Source organism: Watersipora subatra, chromosome 5 (assembly GCF_963576615.1).
Source record: "Watersipora subatra chromosome 5, tzWatSuba1.1, whole genome shotgun sequence".
NCBI classification, from domain to species: Eukaryota; Metazoa; Bryozoa; class Gymnolaemata; order Cheilostomatida; family Watersiporidae; genus Watersipora; species Watersipora subatra.
In genome coordinates, this window is record NC_088712.1 from 29053175 (window position 1) to 29077875 (window position 24701).

Consider the following 24701-nt stretch of genomic DNA (forward strand, 5'->3'; position numbering starts at 1 on the left):
GCAGCATTCACATCTTGTAATCCATTATTTTTTGGCGTCATCAAATCGTTTGCATATGCGCTCGTTCACGAAAAAGTCGCCATATTTGTAGAAAATGATCGTTTTTTATTTATTTAATAGTACTTTTTGGTGTTGTTTTAATACTATAATAGAAAAATTGCAAACAGAAGCATCATTTTCAAAAATTAATTGCCAAAGCTTCATGTTTTTAACGATAAAATTGTCTATAAAGATGGCCGGCAACGATAAAATGACGTCACAAAAAAACGAAGGATTGTGTTATGGTTGCAACCAAGTCAACTCAATACTTGATTCTGTGATGAGTTTTAATGATACAAGTTGTGCGTGTATGCAGTGTAATGCCAAGGTTCCTACAGCACCTAGCACTGTCAAATGCACACTATAGCAACCCTCCCATTGCATCCAGCGCTACACGTTGGGCAGTAGGTAATACTGCTTACCGTGCATTCAAAATAATAAAATAACTGAAAATAGCTGTACTGAATATACATGTACTTAATAATAGTTATAACTTAGATAATACTTATACTGTATAATGCACGGCTGTGACACGCTTACTGCTGCTACTGCATTGCTAATGCAACTACATAGATATCCAGGCAAAAATTATAGTAGCTGTAATGTATTTTACATCTGTGCATCATGATCATGTACTTATCAATGCGTATTTATGATTTTTCTGTAGTGGTCATAACCTTGATTGTATCATTTATTTTAATATTGTTGCATCATCTATTTTATTATTATTGTGTCATGCGTTTTAGTATCATTGTATTTTATTATGTTGTTCATTTTAATGTTATTGTACAATTTAGTTTACTATATTTTCTATTTTAATATTATTGTATTTATTTGAGGCTTTTGTAGAACTATGCTTGAAGCACATAAATTATATAATCTTTTTATTATATTGTTCAACACATCAGAGTCTTTGCTTTCGAATGAGCCTATATTTAACACACAAAGAATAATAGAACTATGAAAAACAGGGTGTCAAAAGTATGTCCTGCAATAAAAAACACTCACTTGTGGTTCCCACATTGTGATGTCATAGTTATCATTTAGCCTTAAATCGTCGATCCCTTTCACTGCCATTTAGGCTGCGCTTTTCTGTGACAATCGGTGCTCTTAAACCCAGAGAACGCTAATAATAAACTAGGATTCTAGATAATCAACAACGCCCGGGGATCGTGCTAATGCTCGACCAGTACAAACACATGTTCTGGGTTAATTATGCTTCAATAAATATACTGTCGTTGATAAAGGTCATGAAATCACATCGATTAAATTGTGACCTGCAGTTGTCTGGCCCTAGAACTATATGTCAATCGCACTTTCGCGAGATCACGCAATTTCTTGAAATTAATTAGTCTCAGTCGTGCCCCTCAACATCACAATAAAAAGAGAGGGCTAGTGCATAATATCATCGGGAAAACATAGTATGGTGCTTGGAATCTGAGTCATTTATCAGAGAAATATCTGTACATGGAGAGCTAATGAAACTGATTCCTTTGTCATCTTCATTGGTTCTCTGGAGTTGTCCTCCCTTCGCCTGTCATTAGCGTCATTATCGTAGTTGCTAAATATAAGCAGTAAGCAATAAAATAAGCAGTAAGAGCACACAACAACGAATATGAAAATTGTGACATCACAATTTTCGAGCCTATACCATTGAACATTTATGCTGTAGAGCTCTGGGGAAATCCTATAAACACCAACCAATGTCTGTCTCACCATGTGAAACAATGGCTCATTCAAAAGCCAAGGCTCTGATGTATTGAAATATATAAAATAAATTATGTAATTTATGTGCTTTAATATATTTATGTCTGCTCATATAATTTGTCAGGAAGACAACTCCTACACTCATTACATAAATCCTAATTATTTTAGTAGCAATGGTTAATAAACTCAAGTTTATTGCGTGTCACAATTGATTCATCGCTGTCGCTGTCTATCTATGACTATTGAGTAATATTATATCGTTATTACAATAGTTTAAAAGTCAGCAAAGTTTAAACTTTAGTTCAGCTTTTATAAACTTGTTTAAATATGAAAACAGCACTGCGATATATCACATTGCCACTGCACTAGAAATAATCACACTGTCTGTTTAAAAACAAGTTTGTAATGTCTGCTTATGTATAAAATTTCATAATCAGCGCAATTGAATGGGTAAACGACTAGCCAAATGAAGCAAATCAATCTATGAAATAATTATTACTTTATGAAGTTTAAGGCATTCTCAAAGCTCAAGGTTAACATAGTATAACTAGTCAGGTATCCAACCTGATTACGGTCTCCTGTTTGTAGTAAGGTGAATTTGTCAGGCACTTATTTTAAAGGCTGTGAAAATAATTTGAAAATAACTCAATCCTTTCATAACACTGCTAAAACATTATTTTAAACCTTTTTATACATTTTATTTATAACGAAAATAAAATGGATTTTTTGAATGATTTTGTCTGGCACTTTCCTCGACCTTACAACACATTTGACATGAGGAGACGATTCCCAATAGTGATATATAAAAATGACACATTATATGAGTCAGCGGATGAAAGTGGAGTCAATCGTGGGCAGCTTTTCTCATACATGTATGATCTTCGTGCGTATCGCCCCATTTCCTGCATAACAGCCTGACTAAAAAGGTGTTAAGCGGACGTCTGAGCTTACATTTACACGATTGTTATCACTCAGCCAATCCTGCGGAGTTGGTCAAGCGCTACGAAGAGGACTATTAAATAAGCGTTGGGGCAACTAATCCGAGATGTGTTAGTGGATTCTCTCTCTAATCTTCAGGATATGACCCGTTTAACAGTCTAGGGTCTTCCTGCGATATAATTCATTTGACAGAACTAATGTTAGAATGGAGAGTCTAGTCAGCTGGACAAACTAAACTGACATTGTGTGAAACAAACTAGACTCCTTTGTTGGAAAACTAAAGGGTTGTTTCCAACATTGTTACTAGTTGTGAATTTAGTCGATAGTCATAAATTATATAGTAAATTAATCCTCATTTTGTCCCAATTTTGAACATATAAACCAAACAGCTGTGAAGTTGTTTTTATTTGCTTAATTTAAGTAATTTAATACACAAATATAAGATTTGAAGTCAATGAAAGCGGATTTGGGTTTGCAGCTGTTTGGTTTACATATTTAAAATCAGGATAAAATGAGGATTAAGGTAATATATAATTTATGACTATTGACTGAATTCAACAAACAGTAACAATGTTGTAAATGAGAATTTTTGTTTTTCACCGAAGGTTCCAGTTTATTTCTCACACCCACGTATGTACAGTATATATATATTCTCCATCACGTACAGACGGAAAAGATCCCTTGCCGTTTCATATGATAGCTGCATTTGAAGAGAGTTTTCACTTCAGCTCTGCCTTTGTTACATTGCTCTGCCTTTGTTACATTCGATGGTGCAATATCTATTATAAGCAATATATAATTAATTAATATTATATTATATATTATTTATATAATATTATTATATAATATTATATTATAATATTATGTAATATATAATTTATGGTTGACTAAATTTCCAATTAGCAAAAATGTTGTAAATGAGAATTCTTGTTTTCCTACAAAGAGGTCCAATTATTTTACACAACTTCTGTAGAAGTGAAAACTTGAGAATTTGTGATAATTCAACCTACATTACAGTCAAGCCTCCTTGCATAAGAATTTTTGACATACGAAACAACGTTGTAATTTTGAATATCTGGAAAAATCTTTTTAATAGTTGTCATGAAAGTTTTACATTTTAGATATTTAGTTGAGTTTTAGGTTTTAAAGGTATCCTGATGATTGCCATGGTTTAGTTTAACACACTAGTCTACAGTCAAACCTCTGTACTCTGTAAATATAATCTGTAACAGGATCTGCTTCATATGTTAAAGGCGTCACGCATTGAATAAAATGTTACTATAATGAAATAATGTAGTTTGTTTAATTTAATCCGTAGGCTGAAAACTTCATCCCGGCATCAAAATAATGAATTATAGAAACAAGATCTGGAAAACTACATGAATAGTTATCCACTGCAAAAAGGTTTTTATTGTTGCTCCACTTTAGAGAAAAGCTGGTAGAGCTATAGCCCAAGCAATGGAGTGCGTAGGTAAAGATATGCATTGTATCTGGCTTTTACTCGGACTACATTATCTTTACAATAACATAGTGTCTTATACTTTAAAATTTTTTACTTTGATTAAATTGTTAATCTCAACCTTTTCACTTCCACCTTTGAAAAACAGAAAATGTTATAAATTATTTTATAGGTAGAGTCCATTAGTTGCTCAAAATTCTATTTTATTTTAAAAGCTTCCCTATAGGCAATGTCGAGCAAGCTGTGAGTCCAAGATGAAGGCATATTCATCACCTCTTTGCTTCTACAGACCTCTAAGCTGGTCGATAAAATAATTAGATATAATATTATTAAGGTCATCTTATGGTCACCAAGTTCACTCGAACCAGTCAACCAATCGTCACTATTATTACAAACTAGTACTCTGGCAGTCCGGTGAGCCATAATAGATCATCAGGTGTAATAAGCAACTGCACAATTATTCCAAAATATGGCTGATTGGAGCGGGTGGTGTTGGTTGACCATGCTGAAGGTTGAGAGTTTGAATCATACTGAAAGCTATGTTTTTTCCTAACCTCTAAGCGTAGCTTCGAACAGACAAATGCAGCTCTTATCATAATAAAGGTTTTAAAATACAGAGAGCAAACAACTCCAACTAATAGTGTGAAAATGGGTTGCTTTATCAAAAGTTCAATAAGTCAATCTCTATCTTTTTCTCTACAGTTCTACTGCTTTTTAATTGAATGAGATACAAACTGAATTGAGATATTTTATGGTTCAATTAGAAAGATTTTGAAGTTGTGAGGATTATCTAGTAGCTTGCATAATGAGGTGGTTAGATTAGCAGTGGGAGGGGTGAGGTTGGTTTAGTTGCACAACTGCTTACAAGACGAAATGTTCAATTTTCGACAGTCTAATCGTAATCTTAAAGACTTTTGATAGTCATTGCATCCAGATTTGCTTTGTTATAGAGTAGGGATTTCATAACCACTAATCAACTCCTTCCTCAAAAGTGTTCTTTGTGAGCTGAAAAACAAAGGACTATTTGGTCAAAGCTTGCAATATTTGCAATAACGAAAGCTGTGTTAATTCATCCATTTTTCCGAAACCTCCCTTGGAGGTTAGCAACAACGACTACCTTCGACAGGATTTGAACCTGCTAAATTCGAATTGGTAGACGAACACTCCACCATCCACCATCTGAGTCAATCAACCACTTTGTCGCTTTATGGAATAATTGTGTATGGAGTTATTACACCGGGTGATCTCACACTGCCAGGCTACCGGTATCCATTAGTTGAGGCATTTTCTGAAAAGTTTTGCTACTTACTTCCCTTCTGTTTATTGTGGAGGGTTATAGATGTTTATGGAGTCTTCAAGTAGGAGAGATTGGGAACATTAAGTTACTCTTGTGAGAGTTGTTGACTCCTGAAAGAAAAGAGTAATATGAAAAGATGGAGAGTGGTTGAGTCGAGGTTATGAAAAGACTAGGAACTGGTTAGGTCGTTCATGATGCACTGTGAGCTCTATGTATTTAGCTCTATGCATTTAGCTCTATGATGAGTGATTTTGTCAGACTTAAGACAACTGGTAAATTATAGAGAGAGTCTGCTGGTATGGATGAGGCTGCTGTGGGTATTAGCAATGCTTGATGTTTACGCCTGCTTCTTTATCATGATTGGCTAGCTAAATGCCTTAAAATTAAATCTGAATTTCACTGAAAAAATGTAGTTCACTTTATAATGAAAACTAAGTATAAAACAATATATGTAATTATGTAATATATGTAATACATTTTAGAATAAACATTGCTTTAAAATGTAGTTAATAAAGACATATACTAAAAATAAATCAACTCACTACTCAATTTTTTTCACAGGTCTTATGTTGGCCGTCATGATGTCAGCTTTAATGTCGTCTCTCACCTCCATATTCAACAGCAGCTCAACCATCTTTACTATGGATATCTGGAGAAGGATCCGGAAGGACGCCTCAGATATGGAGCTGATGATAGTTGGCAGGTAGGTGATAGGTTGCTGGTTGCTGCAATGTTGACAGAGTTTGAAATACGATGAGATGCTATGTGAGAGGGCGCTTTGGCTGCTATCTGTAAGTCAAACATAATAGTTAAAAGGTTAAACATAATAAGGCGGGAACGCCGGAGACACGTTGACTGAATTCGTTGCTGACTCTGCAGGCATTGAAACTGCGGCTGGCTCTAGCAGCCTACTTTAGTATATTCATGTGGATTGGTCGACCTTGATTGATTGATTGTGATTGGCTGATTGTGATTGGCTGATTGTGATTGGCTGATTGTGATTGATTGATTGTGATTGGCTGGTTTGTCCTCAGTGACTACGTGTGAAATGACTTCCGAACCAAATTCACTGAAAAAAGTGGTTGGAGTTATCAATACAGTTAAAAATATTGTGTCGCAGTTCTGAATTTACGTAGTTTTAAAATATAATTATTAAAATCTTATACCGAAAATTATATTATATATCGTGTGTGTCAAAAAAAAGTTGAGTATCAATGTCAAGGATAAAATATTTTACCTGCATGTTCCGCTTCCATTGTGCTTTGTGAAGAGTTCATTGCCGAGTCTTATTTCACATATAGTGTGTTTCAGCATCATATAGTGTATTATTGCTCTAAGTACTATTACCATTCTAAATCAGTTGTTATTGTAGAGTTTTTGTCCTGGTTGTGGTGGCGATCAGCATTGCCTGGATTCCTATAATTCAGAGCATATCGGAGTTGTTCCACTACATTCAAGGCATCACATCCTTTTTGGCACCACCTGTTTGCGCTGTCTATGTGCTGGCAGTTTCATGGAAGAGAATTAATGAACAGGTAGCCTTAATACAATAGTTGGCATACGGTAAAACTTGGAACTTTTCAGTTCCTGCTTTGTGATATCTTTGACTCGGTGGATGACTCAATGTCAAAAGTGTGTAAGAGAAAACAACTCTGCTCATGCGCTTAGCCATTGCTTGTTCAAATGTAAAAAGAAAATGAGGGAGAAATAGTGAGGAGAGAGAATAAGGGGAAGTTGGAAGAGAAGTGTAAAATAAGACAGAAAAAGATGGAGAGATGAAAAGCATGTTCAGAGTAACTTAAAAATTCTTTTGTTTCAAGTTTAGGTTCCCGGAGTTTCAACCAACTGTGAAACTTCGCAATAACTTTCCCCCCATTATGCTATCTGTTGATATCAAAAGGCTATTACTTCCACCATTTCATTAATCGGTGTCACATTGGCCAACATCATATTAGTAATGGTGCAATAGTTCAAAAGAAAAGGCAATACTAATCCATATTTGAAGAAGTTTATGACGCAGAAGATGTGGTCTTACCTAAAGCGCTGAGTCATGATAACGCGCAGGGCGTATCCTAAGCTACACAAATGTGAGAATATCCATGTAACAAGGCAGCTTGTAGGTGAGACATCTGTAAGGATTTACTAGAGTGCACGCTTACTAGCTATTGCCCAATAACTATGTCTCCAATAGCCCAATAACTATGTCTCCATGACGAGGGTGCCACAGGTGCCCCTCATCCTCAAGATGGAAAAGGCGAAGACCTGCGAGTCAAGCGAGTTTTATTACTCGCAAATTCTTATCTAATGTTTAATGCTTGCTAAAGATGAACACGGGACTTGCAAATGCCGCGCAAGCTATTCCAGTTTATACATTTTTCAAATTTCAGTCGTTCCTATTTCGAAAGCAAACAAATAAACCTCTAAAAGACTACCATAAAGAAGTCTATAGGGTTTGATAATGGTAGAAGTTGTTTATGATGAGATGATAAAAAGTTTTTTATTTGTTGCTGCTGTGTGAAAACAGTAGACTTTTTTTAGGATGACCTTCTAATAAAATAATGCTTTCATATATTCTGAATATGTCCGTTTTTTATTATGTTTTGAGACGTTTTTGTTTAATTTTAAACAAGGGGGTGCGAGATTGCCCTCCTCAATGGTAGGGGGTTCAGCTATGAAACCAAATAGGAAAGCGCTGTTTTAGGGTAAATTGATTATAATGACATATTATGGCTACGGAGCAAAGCCATTTCAAAGCAGCTTAAAATGATAGCGAACCAACTTGAAAGAAATAATTAATTCGTGTGGATTTATGGTTTGCAATACATAATGACTTTAAACATTTCATACGGATTTATTCCAATAAATACAGTGAAACATGGATAACTCGCCCTCGGATATAGCGAACACATGGTTAACTCGACTGGATTTGCTTGGTCCGTTCCCACGCAATGATAAATGGCTCTATATAACTCGAATTCAACACTGTTATAACGAACTGTTTTCTGCCCAACGGCTACCGAAACGGTTGCTATCGCTTTAGAAAATCACTTTATTCCAAGCCATAGAGGTAAACCTCAACTTTTCGTAATTCATAAGCGTCGTTATTACCTCCATCGGCAAAAATTTTTTGTCAACGATTGTTCTAAAGGTTTAGTGAAATTTGATTTATACTGCTATACGATGAATAGCACGGACTGGCCCGGCCACGGGCGCAAGGATTTTCGCCACGCACATACAAAACAAAAACAGCATGTTGTTTTTGTTTTGTATTTGCGTGGCGAAAATCCTTGAGTGTGTGACCCGGCTAACCCGTGATGGTTAGTTTTCCGACGTTGATTCCGTGTTGAATTAACGTCGGAATGTTGAATGTTTAAAACGTCTTAAAAATGTTGTAATCAAACGTATACGTTATCTTAGCTAAAAAAAACTATTCATCGTTTGACCTAAACACAAAATACGTGTGTATATTCAATAAGTATCCATTCAAAAAGCGTGAGTGATATACAATATACCGTAAAACCTCGTAAAACTTTTAATTGAACTGCCTCGGAGTGTTGCTCTTAACGAATCCCAGGTAAAGTAAGGTAATCTTTCCATAAACTTCAAGAAAGATCGGCAAAATTGATCGTGGGTAAAACGCTCAAAAGAAAAAGATGTCTTTTCTTTGAGCATTTCAGCAACGATCAAGTTTTGCCAATGTCAATCTAAAAAACGTCCTGGCAATAACATCACCTCAAACAACAAACCAATCTCAAGTGATAGAAAAATCTCTATACTTTTTGATAAAAACGTTTTAAACTTTACATTAGAAGCATTTAATTTGAAACAAGCCATTTGTGCTTTTGATTTATATTATAGTTTGTATATGTTCATGTATCTACTAATAAATAAGTAAATACATGGACTTGTGACAGTGCTCTGATAACTTGAACACTCTGATAATTCGAACACTTTTGCTCGGTCCCTTGAAGTTTGAGTTATCCGAGTTTCACTGTATTTAGTAAACAATAACAAAGTAAGTCAACTGTGTTGAAAAATTCTGCTGCAGCCCACAGTGATCTTTTCATGCTTGTTTTACATTCAATTTATTTGCTTCGGCTTCGAGAGTCTCTGTTAATCTTTCCGGAACAATCTTTGCAACTACAAAAAATAATCAAGCCTTTTTATTTCATTCTAAACAAGAGGGTGTGTGATTGCCCTCATCAGTCTTAAGGTTCAATATGTCCGACAAATTTAAGAAGCAGAAGCTCTAGAAGGACAATTAAACTAGGCAATGCTTGGCTAAACGATGGCAATGGTAAGTTCTGATCATTATTGCAGGGTGCATTCTGGGGCCTCATGGTGGGTCTCGTTGTCGGTATGATACGATTCATCTGGGAGTTCAGCTATGGCCCAGCTCCACCGTGCGGTGAGGAGGATACCAGACACGCGCTCATCTCCCAAGTGCACTATCTACACTTTGGCATCATTCTGTTTGTCATTGTTGTCGCGGTTACAGTCGTGATAAGCATGCTCACTAAACCGATTGATCCTTGCCACGTGAGTTATAGGCACCTTTTAGTAGTACGCTTGGAATTTTTTGACATACTCAAGGTAGTCAGTTAGTTTGCACGTTGTAAGTTTTGGTTCTACAGTAGAGGCTCCTATATCATAAACCTCCTTTTATGTGAATTTTACTTAATTTAAAAAATTTATATAAAGTTTTTTTTTTTCAAGAAATTCCATGTAACGTAAAGCATAAAGTCAGTGCAAGTTCTAATAAGGGCAAGTTGGCGAATTGGAGTCCATTTGTTAGCTTTAAAAATATTGTTTTTGTTCTTGCCGCATTTAAGAAAGAAAATGACCTATAGCGGTGTCTATTGTATTTTTATAATTTGTAATTAAGTTTAGGCATGTGCAATATTTTTTTTGTAGCGTAGACCTTACTGTGAAAAATAAAGTTTAAAAAAAGATTTAAATTGACATTGAAAGTTTACTCTATTTTTAACTTAATGTAAAACTACCGTAATCATGAACTCTAAAGCAAGTGAAAATGTTAAGAAGAAGGGAAAAGTTGTTTACCCTAGGGCACTTATGTATTCGCGGCATCTAACTTTCGCATTTTCGCGGCAACATCCTCTCGCGAAAATTTCATGAACGAAACTAAACTATCATAACGAACGAGCAAAACCGCGAAATTAAATGGCTTTGTTTATTGATATTCACAATAAAATCGTCATATTAGAAATGCAGGCAATTTCGTGTGTGGTTGGCTCATTGGGCAATTTTTGCTAAACTCATTATAGCTAATACACCGACTGAGTAGCATGGCAAAACAAATTAAGATAATAACTTTTTTTGGAAAAATAAGGATAATAAGATAAAAATAAGATAAATGAGGAAGATGATGATATTAGTTTAGTCATTGAATTTGTAACTGATGAGGATGATAGTCTGGTAGGGAAAGTCATAAAATTGAATAATAATTATTGTGGTAATGAATTTTATTACCAACCAAAAGCAATAACAACCCGGAGCCGTGGCCACCGCGGCACCGCGTGCTATAAATACTTGAGATCTAATATTGGTACCACATCAGTCACGACAGCAGGGACCTTGAAGTCATTGATTGTCCAGGAAACAAATGGCAGCAAGCAATCAAATTGCATTATTGATCTCGCCTACACATTTCTACCTGCGGTTCACAAATACAAACTACCGTACTTTTCGGACTTTTAGCGGTGAAATTTATAAACAATAGACTTCGGCATCCAATCACAGGGCGTTGTCAATTTCAATGTCATTTGTCATCATAACAACAAACGACCCGATATCATGGGCTGTAGGGCAAAAAGTCTGACATCACTGTTACTACAGATAATCAATAATATGATAACATAATATATAATAATAATATGTGGATTAATCAGCAAGCATGATCAAACATTTAATTTATGATATTGCATTTTAGTATTACTTGACACAAAAATCAACACCGCTTTTCATTATTTCAGTTATATTATCCTTTCTGTCACTTTTTATTTCACAACACCAAAGGAATGAAGAGTAATTAAATCACTTGCCACCAGTAACAAGCTCAAAACATGACTGTTTTCGGTTTAACAATAGGCGGTCCAAACGTCATTTATGCCGAAGTCTATTGTTTATCAATGTCACCACTTTTAGCTGCTACTTTTTTCTGATGATTTGAGCCATGCAGCTTATATAAGGGTGTGGCTAATCTGTGGCTTTTTCTTTCACTAACGGTAATCTCCAATTAGTGTGCTCTAGCGGTGAAAGAAAATATGAAACAATGCCTCACGGTACTGTCCCGTTAGACACTAAGTTAAAAAGCGTCGGATAATACGAAACTGTGCCGTTCTGCACTGTTCCGTTTTAAACGGCAAAGTTGCTGCCACGTCAAAAAGCACCGTCCTGAGTTCTGCGGCCTATACAAAGGTGCGGCTTATGTATTGTTTTATTATCGTTTTTTGGAAAATAAAGCAGATGCAGCTTATATAGAGGTGCGGTTTATAGTCCGAAAAGTACGGTAGTCCCAAATTGAAAAATATTTCGTACCAGTCAACTAGACCTGAGGAATCTAATGATGTTTGTTCCACTGCATTTATTTTCACATCACTATATTTTCACACTCATCAGAGCTGCGAAATTAAGTTGCAGCGAAATTTTACTCTGTATGTTACTCACGAAACTAAATACTAGCAAAATATAAGTGTCCTAGGGTATATAAACCGATAATACCAGTTATTGCACAGTTGTTAGATTAAAGTAAAAAGTTAAGTTTAGTTTTGTTCATTTAGAAGGGTCAAGAGGTGAGTTTAGGAAGATCTTGAAACAGATTAAGCTATTTCCATAATTTTAAACTTCGTGTAACGTAAAGTCCTTAAAACACAAATGTTTTCGGAGCGAATTATTTACATTTCCGGGGCATCTACTGCATAGAAAGTGTCTATGGCTATTTTCACAAAAAATCCTTGTGACATTGGGGTAAAGGTACATTGCAAAATGCTAATGCGAGGTCAACCTTGCAAGAACCTTGAAAGTGCAACAAACAGGAGCTTGTGTCCTTGACTTTTATGCAAATCTATTTTACTATGCCGGTGCTAACGTATGTTGTATGACTTTTTAAAAAAAATTTAAGAATGTTTTATTTCGGAGATTTTTATTATTTTGAACAATGAAATATTATTTTAAGGCAACTGAGTTTTTATAACTTTCTTTCAGTAGGTTTAGGTTTCGATTTGACGATCAGTCAGCCAATGGCTGTGAAGTATCATGTTTAAATACACGCCCGTATGTATACCTGAGCAAAGCACTACGTATACAGAAGGTCCCCTACTTACGAACATTCGAGTTACGAACAACGGTACATACGAACAGGTCTGTGCGTATGTCCGACGCTATTAGCTACCGTATTACCGACGTGTTAGCGGCAGAAAGAGGCACTACTCGGAAACACCACTCAGCATCCACTTTCCTCTGCCCAGTTCGTTGCAGTGCATAAGTTCGTGAACGTATCTGCAGTGCGCAAAGAACTTTTTTTTACTGTACGTATTGTAAAGGAATTGTACGAATTTGCCGGCCTTTACTTGGCACGATCTAGACTAATAAATAAAGAGAAGAGAGTGCGTGTAATTTCATTCAGCTTTTTATTACCAAAGGAAATTTCACTAGCCGAGGAGCGTACGGCTATCTCATCTGCTCAACTAAGTGAGCGCGCTCCTTTATATACAATAATATCAACCGTTCCGGCTAACGGCAAACTGTAAGAACACCGGCTAAACAGGTGAATAAATAGGATCGCTAGTGCGTTGTATGACAACAATATAAGGGACGATAAGTGATAGCATAACAAGTGAAACAACGATATAATAAAAAGACAACACATACAAAAAAGACAACAACGATAAGTGATAGCATAACGATTAAAACAACAATATAATAAAAAGGACAACGCATACAATAAATGAGAAATGCAACGTCATGGCCCGGCGTCCACCACAGTATTCTCTCAATTTTATTAAATTTTTTTTTCAGTACAAACCAATACAGGTTACTTATACAAGCCTTAAACATACTTATATAAACCTTCAATATACAGTGAAACATGGATAACTCGCCCTCGGATATATCGAACACATGGTTAACTCGAATGGATTTGCTTGGTCCGTTCCCACGCAATGATAAATGGCTCTATATAACTCGACCTCGGCACCGTTAACTCGAACAGTTTTTTGCCGAATTCACAAACGTGGTTTCCGTTCAATTTATTTCGAAGGAGTTTCCACTAGTCGCGGAGCTGAGACTACTCTGCTTTCTTAACGAAAGCGCTTTTTATACGCGTATAGTGTACATATAATTTTCCCCCGTACCGTATAATGGAACCGAAAAAGAAATCGTATAAAAATGATTAATAGGGTCGCTAAGACGTTTGCTTAGTTACGGCCAAGCTATAAACGTTAGAAGGTATTAGCGATAAAAATTTAATAAAGATAGACACAGCATGCAAAATACATATTGTAACAGTGATTATATGCGGATACATAAAGATAAGATGTCACAAATAGGCTCGTGGCTTGGCGTCCGCTACAACAGACATCCACTTTACGATGGCATACGTGGAAACCTTCTGACAAACTTAAAGTACTCGAGGAAATCGAAGCAGGACAAAAGCTATCAGCATTATCAAAAAGAGAAAATCTTCCAAAAAGTACGGTGTCAACATGGATTAAACAAAAAGAAAGAATAAGATCGTTATGTGACCAAAATTCATCAAGGCTAAGAGATCGTTCAACGTCGCACGATGATTTGGATGGTGTATTATTGACTTGGTTTAGACAAGTGCGTAGTGAAGGCGTACCCATAGAGTTATCTCCCCCTAGAGTGATAACTGCACGAGCGTTTCCGGTGCCAACAAGGAGCGTTTAGGCCACGCCTCTTTTTTGTGCTAGTCAGTCGTAGTGATTGACTAGATCAATAACATCAGCTATGAGAAGGGTTAAACAAGGATCATGAATTCCAGTTGAGATAGTTATTAATGCTCATATTAAAGAAATGATGATTATAGTTTATTACTCTAATATATGCTTATTATTTAAAGAAATTCAATACCTACCAGGGATTGCTAAACATATTATGGAAATGTTTACTTTTTCATTTCCATAAACATAAATATTTCCATAATTTTAGGGAAATGGATATGGAAATTTTATTTTACAAGTATGGAAATGGTATGAAAATGGAAATAATATGGAAATGAATTATGGAAATGCTATGGAAATGGAAATAATATGGAAATGAATTATGGAAATGGAATTAATATGGAAATGAATTATGGAACTTTTATGGAAATGGAAATAATATGGAAATGAATTATGGAAATGGAAATAATATGGAAATGGAAATACTATGGAAATGAAGTAGGGGAATGGAATTAATATGGAAATGAATTATGGAAATGGAAATAATATGGAAATGGAAATAATATGGAAATGAATTATGGAAATGGAATTAATATGGAAATGAATTATGGAAATAGAAATAATATGGAAATGGAAATAATATGGAAATGAGTTATGGAAATGGAATTAATATGGAAATGAATTATGGAAATGGAAATAATATGGAAATGAATTATGGAAATGAATTATGGAACTTTTATGGAAATGGAAATAATATGGAAATGAATTATGGAAATGTTATGGAAATAGAAATAATCTGGAAATGAATTATGGAAATGGAAATAATATGGAAATGAATTATGAAAATGGAAATTGTGACATACACGTAATCCCTGATACCTACATGACTTGCCAAGGCACTGAATAGATAGTGAGTGATAGTGAAGGTAATGCAAGCAGTTACTCATAGATAACATACATAGTCATACTGGGGTTGTATAACATTGGTGTGATGGGAAGCTAATCAACTGCCATCAACTATGAGCTGTACTACGTGGTGTTGCCCGAGTAATAAAAAAAGTATTTGGACAGAAAATTTATTTTTATATAACATTTACTATTCTAACTTTTAAACTTCATATCATGAGAAAATATTTTTAAGCAGTTTAAATGAATTAAGAGGAAAAAGAAAACAACTCTAAAGGTTTGCAAGCTTTTTCAAACAACTACAACTTTTAAATTTCATATCATGAAAGAAGTGTTTTGTTGAAATAAATTAGGAAAAAAAATAAAAACTGTAAATGTGTTTAAATGTAAAATAATTAGCAAGTAATGGCTAAATATAATCTGTTTAGCTATGATTACAATGAAAAATTATTTAATAAATAAGGTAATAAAAAAGTCTATTTTATTTTTATATAATTATAGTTAGTAGAATTAAGTATAATTTATTTTTATTTAACATATAACAACATTTACCACTTTAACTTTCAAACTACATATTATAAAAAGTGTTTTGTGTAATTGAAATAAATGAAGAGAAGAGAAAAAATAAAAACAACTGTAAATGTTTTCAAGCTTTTTCAAACAACTACCACTTTTAAACTTCATATCATGAAATAAGTTTTTTGTTAAAATGAATTAAGAAGAAAAATGAAACTGTAAATGTGTTTAAATGTAAAATAATTAGCAAGTAATGCTAAATATAATCTGTTTAGCTATGATTACAATAAAAAATTATTGTAATCATAGCTAATTTTTATTACTTTATTTAATAAATAAAGTAATAAAAAGTCTATTTTATTTTTAAATAATTATAATTCAGTATAATTAAGTATAATTCATTTTCATCTAACATATAACAACATTTGCCACTCTAACTTTCAAACTTTTTGCTTGCTTACATCAAGCAAAGATGTCCACTAACTAGTGGACATCTTTGCTTCAAGCTAGTCTATGTATTTGATTGATATGTATTGAAAACTAATACTACGTACAAGGGCTGTTTGTGAACTGAGGTGACAATGAATCACTCTATCACCATACAATGTCAATACTTTCAGTTGATGGCAGTCGATTAGCTTCCCATCACACCAATGTAATACAACCCCAGTATGACTATCTATCTTATCTATGAATAACCAATGATATACAGCCCCTCATGTGTGGGGGCTGTATATCATTGGAGTATCTGATTGCATTAACTCACTTACTTAACACCATCTATTCAGTGGCTTTGCAATGCATGTAGGTATTGAATTGCTTTAAATAATAAGCATATATTAGAGTAATAAACTATAATCATCATTTCTTTAATATAAGCAATAATTACTATCTTAACTGGAAATTCATGATCATTCTCATGGCTGACGTTATTGTTCTGTCGATCACTACGATTGACTAGCACAAAAAAGGGGCGCGGCCTAAACGCTCCTTATTGGCACCGGAAACGCTCGTGTTGCTGAATGCACAGTTATCACTTTAGGGGGAGATAACTCTATGGGCGTACCTATCGATGGGCCAATTTTGTTAGAAAAGGCTAACAAGTTTTTAAGGACTATAATAACTGTTTAAAATCTATTTCTACAATAAGTCACACTGTTGATCTTTGTCAAAAAAATACCTTGTCACAGACTACACTCGATAAGTTTTTTAAATGAAACAACTGATCAGATGTAAAGCATGCTTTTTTGCATTGGTCATAAATGTTTACTTATGTCCAGTTTTAAAAATTATCAGAAAGAATAGATATTTTTCTATTGAGCTGAGATTTGTTTGCAGTTTTAGGTGATGTGACTGATAAGATTAAAATTGGCAAAATTGATCTCGAGTAAAACACTCAGAAGAAAAAATGTCTTCTGAGCGTTTTAACCGCGATTAGGTTTTGCCAATTTTAATCTGAAAAAGTTCTGGCAGTCACATCACCTAAAACAGCACACAAATCTCAAGTGTATAAAAATATCTATACTTTCTGATAAATACTTTAAAACTCTACATCAGATGCCCTTTAACTTACAACAAACAACCTATACTTTAGTTTTATATATACATGTAGTTTGCATATGTATCTACTGATAAATACATTCACTTGTGACTGTGCTCTGATAACTTGAACGCTCTAATAACTCAAACACTTTCGCTCGGTCCCGTGAAGTTTGAGTTATCCATGTTTCACTGTACTTATATAGCCCTTAAACATAAATTATAATACAAAATATAGCACTGAAGCAACTTACGAACAAATTCACCTTACGAACGATCGTGAGGAACGTAACGCATTCGTAAGTTGGGGAGCGTCTGTATAGCAGTAGAGTTGACAGTCATTAAAGTGGTTAGTGAAATAGTGAAGTTGAGCCCAGCCCAAACCATCCCATAAGAGTCAAAAGTCAACATACTGAATTATTTGATTCTGACTTAAAAACGATCACATGTTGAATTGTAAAAATGTATTGCAATTATTTAATTTGTAAAGAAGCCAAGAAAGAATGATATCTACTTGAACTACAACTGTCTATAATAGGATTAAAACAAATGCATTACATAAAACTTTTTAAAACCGTAAGCACAAGCATCTGCATTAGATGTAAGTGTGTGTGCTTAGGTGACTTTATACTATATCCATACCGTATGTTAGTTACTAGTACTAATACTCATCATATACATGTCTATACTATATACATGCCGCATGTTAGTTAATAGTACTAACACTCATATACATGACTCTATACTGTATACATACTGTATGTTAGTTACTAGTACTAATACTCATCATATACATGACTCTATACTATATACATACTGTATGTTAGTCACTAGTACTAATACTCATCATATACATGACTCTATACTATATACATACTGTAGATCAGTTACATTTTTATATAGCTCCGACGACTAACCTTCCCATCAAGGTTTGAGGAAGGAGAGAGGGTTGAGATGGATAATGGGGGCCCAGCTGTAGACACCACTGTAAAAGAAGAGGGGTCTGTTGTGCCCCTGCAGAGCTTCGGTAATGAAACTGGAGCTGATTCTACTATCGTCATCGACAAGCCCAATGCTGACGATGTCGCAGAGAGAAATGGTGAGCCTTTGCTTTTAGCTTTAGCCTTAGGTTTACTGTTAGGTTTCCATAGATGCAATGCAGTAACCGTACACAGTTATGTTTTCCCCATCATTGCAACTAGAATGTGTTTTTGAAACAGCCAAATTCTGAATTATCGTATACCCTCGCACATAAACCAAGTTTAACACGAAAAGATTTACTAAACTAACGAGTAGATGTATGCACACATACCGTAAAACCTCATTCGAGGCTTTCAAACAGAGGTTTTACGGTATGCGTGCATACAAACATACCTTTATTTAAACGCCACCCGTTTTTGAATGCCACTATAGGAGAAGGTTGAAAAATAGAGCTCCACCCTTTAATTGCATTCCACCTCTATTTGCCCGCCATCTCTATCTGATCGCCACTTTGACGTTCTTTGATCTTTACGGACCTTCAAGCGATCAGTAGAAAAGTGACAACAAGATGGTAGTAATAATGATTTGGTTACATTATTAACAATTATTTGGCTGTTGCTTTTCATATCAAAGTTCGTTTTCTAGCTCTAAAGTTTTACAGTTTTTCGTTAAAACTGAAAGAAGCATCATGGAAATAATTAACTAGAAATTCCACTGTCATACAGCCCACAACCAAAGTGATATTGGAAAAAAGAAAGGGTACCGATGGTTGAGAAATGCAATGTTAGCAGTCAAATGGCACTGCAGTGCAATAGGATAACTGCAATGGTAGCTGTAATGTACTGGGTGTGGGTGTTATTATATACAACAAATAGCAATAATGAAAGGAAAAGATTATATGTTTATATCTCTCCCCCTGCAATAGGATAAATGCAAAATTGGCCAATATTAAAAGTAAAATGCACTGATATTATTAGAATAACTAATATTAATAATATAGTAATAATATAAAACCAATACACAATTTTGTTTACATTTAAAAACGTTATAGTTTTTATAATCCCATAAGTATAATCTCATAATCTTAAAATCTCATAAGAATCGTTAGAAAAAAATATCGTCGTCATTTCCTTTACATACACTGTGTTGTACATCAGTTAGAATACCAAAGTACTCAAGAGTCTAAAATGTCAGTTACTTTGAAATCGGCAAAAATGAAACTATTTCAGTACTTCTACGTTAATTACAGAAACCTTCGACAATGCTATAGACTGGTGAAATGTGCACGTTATTTTTTCGCGAAATGCGCACGACTTTATCGTTCTATTCTCTGTCGCTCGGCGTTTCAATTTCCGGTCTTAACTTTTATTAAATCAAGCTTTTCAAGCGTTTTGTGATGATTTTCGGCCAAATTAATCTGTCTATTTGTGTATAATTCGATCAGATGGGTAAGTTTTAAGAGAATTTTGATAATTTACAAAGACTTGGTAACATATTTAAATAGGTTTGTATGTGTTTTGTATCGTTATTATACTTTAACTAATCTACAAAACGATGATTAAATTTGTTGATGAAATTTCAAGACAAGGGTTCGTCTCATTGTTGATGAATAATTTTCGTAAGTTGTGTGCACATGCATTTATCATAAAAACTCTCATACTTCGCTTCCGCTCGTTTGTTCGTGGGATAACTTTATTAAGCTAATAGTAAGATATCGCGCGGGGATATGCGAGAATATACAGTAGTTGTTTTACGTCTTCTGAAAGTCACTGATGCTAAGATTCCAGAACCACCATTTAGATTTTAGACCAATGTATCCTACCTGCTAACTTTAGATTTTAGACCAATGTATCCTACCTGCTAACTTTGTTTACTAATATGCAAGCTAGTAATATCCTTAACACGATTGCTGTTCAATATACATTACAATGTAATGATACACCGTAATATATATAGTTTCCATACTTGTGGTAAAATTCACAACCAGATCAGACTTTTCTCCATAGATGCAAATGGCCATGATGTATAAAAAACAGTTTGTTTTAATATTCGCTCTGCATCCATTACAAGTATGAATAGATACCCTTACATTTTCATTATTCTAGAGCATCATCATGTGATACCTCTGTGTGATACCTCTATGTGATACCTCTATGTTTGTGCTGCTATTGTTTTTGGGCTACGATAAAATGAATAACAGTCGAGTTATTTTACTAACAAGCATGTTCTGATCTGCAAAGAGCTGCTATAAAATATCTTTTGAGGTAAGTCTAAAGACTGTACTAAAACATTTTTAGCATCTTTGTGAAGAGACTTTCAGCCAAATATCTTCAAAAAGTAACCACTAGACAGAAAAATTATGGTTATTTTTAATCCAGAAGCGTGTCTATAGAACAAGTCTAGCTAATCTATACAGATTAAGGAGATTCTTAATCCATTTTAATCTGCAGATTTAAATTAATGAAATTCCTAACTTTAACTTTAGTTCCCATTTTTTATAACCTAAATTCATAAAATGAGATCCAATGCTGGCTTCTAAAAGGTTTGCAGTATTTGCGGTGCGAGCAAATTATTGTTCATAATCCCCTTTCGTGTCTTCGTGTTACGGGTTTATTTTGCGAACCAAGTCTACAGAGCTTTATGCTATTTTCAATTTTTTTACAAACAACACTCTTTGCTAATGTAAATTACAAAGAAAAACAAATATAATATTAGTGTCAAAGGAAACTATCAATATTCCATAGAACTATCAATATTCCATAGAACTATCATTATTCCATAGAGCTATTGATAAGGTAAATCAGATCTTAAGAATTGATCCTGGTCATGTCTCCAAGAGTTTGTCGAAGATATTGCATTACAAATACAATTTTCCTGTATATTGTAAGCAAAACAGAGTGTTTATATATATTACAAATATATTGAGAGTTGAATAGTAGATTATAATACAAGCCATCCTACTAGGGCGATTGATTCATACGTGTGGGTCTGTATGTCTCAAATCATCAGCATCTCAAATCATACAAGATATGGTGTTGTTCTACCATATTTTGATGTCAATCCACAGTGTTCATCAATCTTATGGTAGTAACAGGACCTATTTTCTCTAACTTGTTATCTAGCTTTGGAAAACTGAAACCCCCGTATTGAGTAAACCCCAGACTTTGAGTATTAAACTAGTACTCTGTATTAGTATATTGTACTAGTACTTGTATAATTATTCTTCTCTGTGTGACCATCAGTCGAGTAGTGAAATGGTAGGGTGCTTGGCTTGGAATCCAAACATACAGGCTCAATTCCTGTATAGTGTAATATTTTTCCTAATGCTCATAGCATGGCAGGGGACAGATGCGGGTATTATATGCTCATTATTACAATAAAGACTAACTGAATGCCCGGCGTTGCACAAATAACAGAATAATTCCTAATGGATTTTAGTAACTTACCTTGAAAAGCTAGATCTTCACTAAAGTCTTTCCCAAAACAATATTAGTGTTTTGAGCCGGCTTAACAATCAGTTTGACTTAACAGTCAACAGTGCTAGTTATTAACCCCAAGCAAGCGCTCCATGTGTGAGTAGCTTAACCAATGTAATGACTGTTTGCCGAAGGAATCTATTGTATTTGGTGTAGCTTATTGGTTAAGTTTGACGCCTTTAGCCTCTAGATCTGAACCTCCAAGATCAAACCCAGTGCCGTGCAGATTTTTCATTACTAGAGTTTAATTGATATAACTGGAAACAGGGTTTAACAACAAGGCAAACGTTGAGATTTATATATATATATATAGATTACTAACTGTGCCACCCGGCGTTGCCCGGGTAACAAAAAAGTCTTTGGTCAGAAAATTGATTTGTATTTAACATATAACACCATTTGTCAATCTAACTTTCAAACTACATATCATGATAAAAGTGTTTTGTGTAGTTGAAATAATTTAATAGAAATAAAAACAACTGTAAAAGTTTTCAAACTTTGTCAAATGACTGTAGCTTTCCAACTTCATATCATGAGAAAAATGTTTTGTGCGAGTAAATAAATTAAAAAAGATAAAACGATTATAAAAGGGTTTAGAACATTAGATGTAAATGTGAAATAATTAGCAAGTAATAGCTAAATTAAGTCAGTTTTGCTACGATTACAATAAAGGTTGATTCGGTAATGATACAAATATTACGAACTGGGAAAACAAAATAAAAATCCTGAATATGTTGAATGAATAATAACAATTATTGTATAGAAGTGTGTGTTTAACCCTTTCACTACCATCCATCTACAAAAAATGCCGATGTTGCTTCATGATAAGCAATATTTTTTCAATTTCAAACTGTAGGACATTTTTGTTACATATTTTATTTTACCAATATGTTAAAAAACACTGCCATGCAATAATTTCAATGTATCTATACTTTGTGTATTAATAAAGCGATGTGAACTATGATCGCTACGAAGCTAAAACGATCCTCTACAACGTTCCTTACTCTTACAAAAATATTACTTTCACCACCATCAGAGTCACTGCTGCTATTTTAATTTTTTGTGTAATCATGAAAATCTGAATCGCCTATAATGTCATCAACACAAGTAATTATCTGTTTTCTAACTTGGGAGATACTTACATAAAACTTACACAAAAAATGTTTGTTTTCAAGTTGGAATTTCCCAAACCAGAACTGCTTTGTGATTTTAGGCTAATTTTATAGAGAAACCTTCGGACAACACTGTTATTATTATAAAAGGCCTAAAGATTATTGGTTATGTTGTCAACAGATAATAAAATTAAGCTATTACGCAATTGCTGGGAAACTCGCAAAATTGTGCATATGACAGTCGACCATAGATTTTGCATGAATGCACATACTGCAGTGAAAGAGTTGAAAAAAGTTACTGTTCCACCAGAAGATATCTCTCAAAACTTTGAATACGACGATACTATTATCTCTCGATACTGGTACAAATGTAAAAATGAGATAACGTACTTTGTCTGACCAAAAGAGCAAATAATGTCGAGGCTCTTATCATGAATACAGTATAATTGTCCATGTGTGAAGAATTGGCCTTGTCCCCAGGTATAGTATTTAAAGCTTACAAAAAATATTTTTCAACAGGGGCATTCTATTTTACCAATGCGGCTATGCGTTAACACATAGTCGCAAAATAATCAGCTTATGCTATAGCTATAGCCGGAGAGACATGCATACGGACGGGCACACCAACTTTGAGAAATATATATAGACAGAGGCATCATGATGTGTGGGCACAAAGCTAAAATAATAGCTATAGCTGGACAATCAAAACGACGAATACACATACCAACTTTGAGAAATATATAGATAGTAAAAATTATTTTTGTGTCTGCTGCTAATTATATATATACTAATAAGTAATTTATATTCTATACCGCAGCACGGCTGCCTTGGTACAAGAAGGCAGTCTATTGGATATGCGGAGTAGAAAACATGGATGCCTCTAGTCACGAGAGCCAAGACGCTGTACCAGAGGAATGCATGAACATCGAGGAGGACCCATTTTGGTCGAGAGTTGTCAACACTTGTGCTATTCTGCTTATGATAGCTGCAGCCTTCAACTGGGGTTTTTACGCCTAGTATTGCTGGAATTAGCATTTCTGTCGGAGCCTCGACAAAACATCAAAGACAGAAGATATTTAACATGTAAATTTGCGTCATCTATGCATCATTTTGACACAAGGGATATTATCTTGGCATTATATCGGATATCCCAATTAATATGCATACTTCTGTTTTGGTTTAAGATATATTTCATACCAAATTTTGTTCAGGATCTTAGTACTTCAGCATGCATGCCATGTAAGTTGTATTTTGTAATACTATTTATGATTTTATCTCCTTTCAAATGTATTAAACCAGATTGATGGTATGAGAATTGAAATGTTCTTTAAAATGGCTTGACAAAAACTTCTAATCCACTGACAGTTCAATAGATAATATACAATATACATTACCATTTAGTTGACTGTGTCCCAAAATATATTTTATTTTTAACCAAAAGGCACCAATGTTTTTATCTATCTTGATGTTCTAAAATATATTTACGTTTATTGTTGGTATATCATTGTGTGTATCATCGTTGGTCGTTGAAAAGCAGATACAATCAATAAGAAAGATTTGCAGCATTACTGCGCTTCATCATTGATCTGAAAATGTCTAGAAATAATGCTTGCTGGGTCTGACATGATTACCGTACTTTTCCGACTATAAACCGCTCCCCTATATAAGCCGCATCTGCTTTATTTTCAAACAACGTTAATAAAACAATACATTGGCCACACCTTTGTATAGGCCGCAGAACTCAGGACGGTGATTTTTAACACGACAGCGACTTTGCTAGTTAAAACGGAATACTGCCGTTAGGTACTG

At 34.4% G+C, this 24701-nt stretch overlaps 1 protein-coding gene across 1 annotated transcript in view; it reads left to right on the forward strand.

The window, feature by feature from the left end:
- LOC137396306 (sodium/glucose cotransporter 4-like) overlaps positions 1-24385 on the forward strand; it is a 73260-nt gene extending 48875 nt beyond the window's left edge. Inside the window, exons 12-16 of the mRNA XM_068082522.1 lie at positions 6003-6144; positions 6814-6976; positions 9762-9980; positions 18227-18422; positions 23710-24385. Of these exons, the coding sequence (XP_067938623.1) occupies positions 6003-6144; positions 6814-6976; positions 9762-9980; positions 18227-18422; positions 23710-23909 (920 nt within the window). The 3' untranslated portion in view covers positions 23910-24385. The remainder of the gene's footprint in view (positions 1-6002; positions 6145-6813; positions 6977-9761; positions 9981-18226; positions 18423-23709) is intronic.
- The last annotated feature ends 316 nt before the right edge of the window (positions 24386-24701 follow it).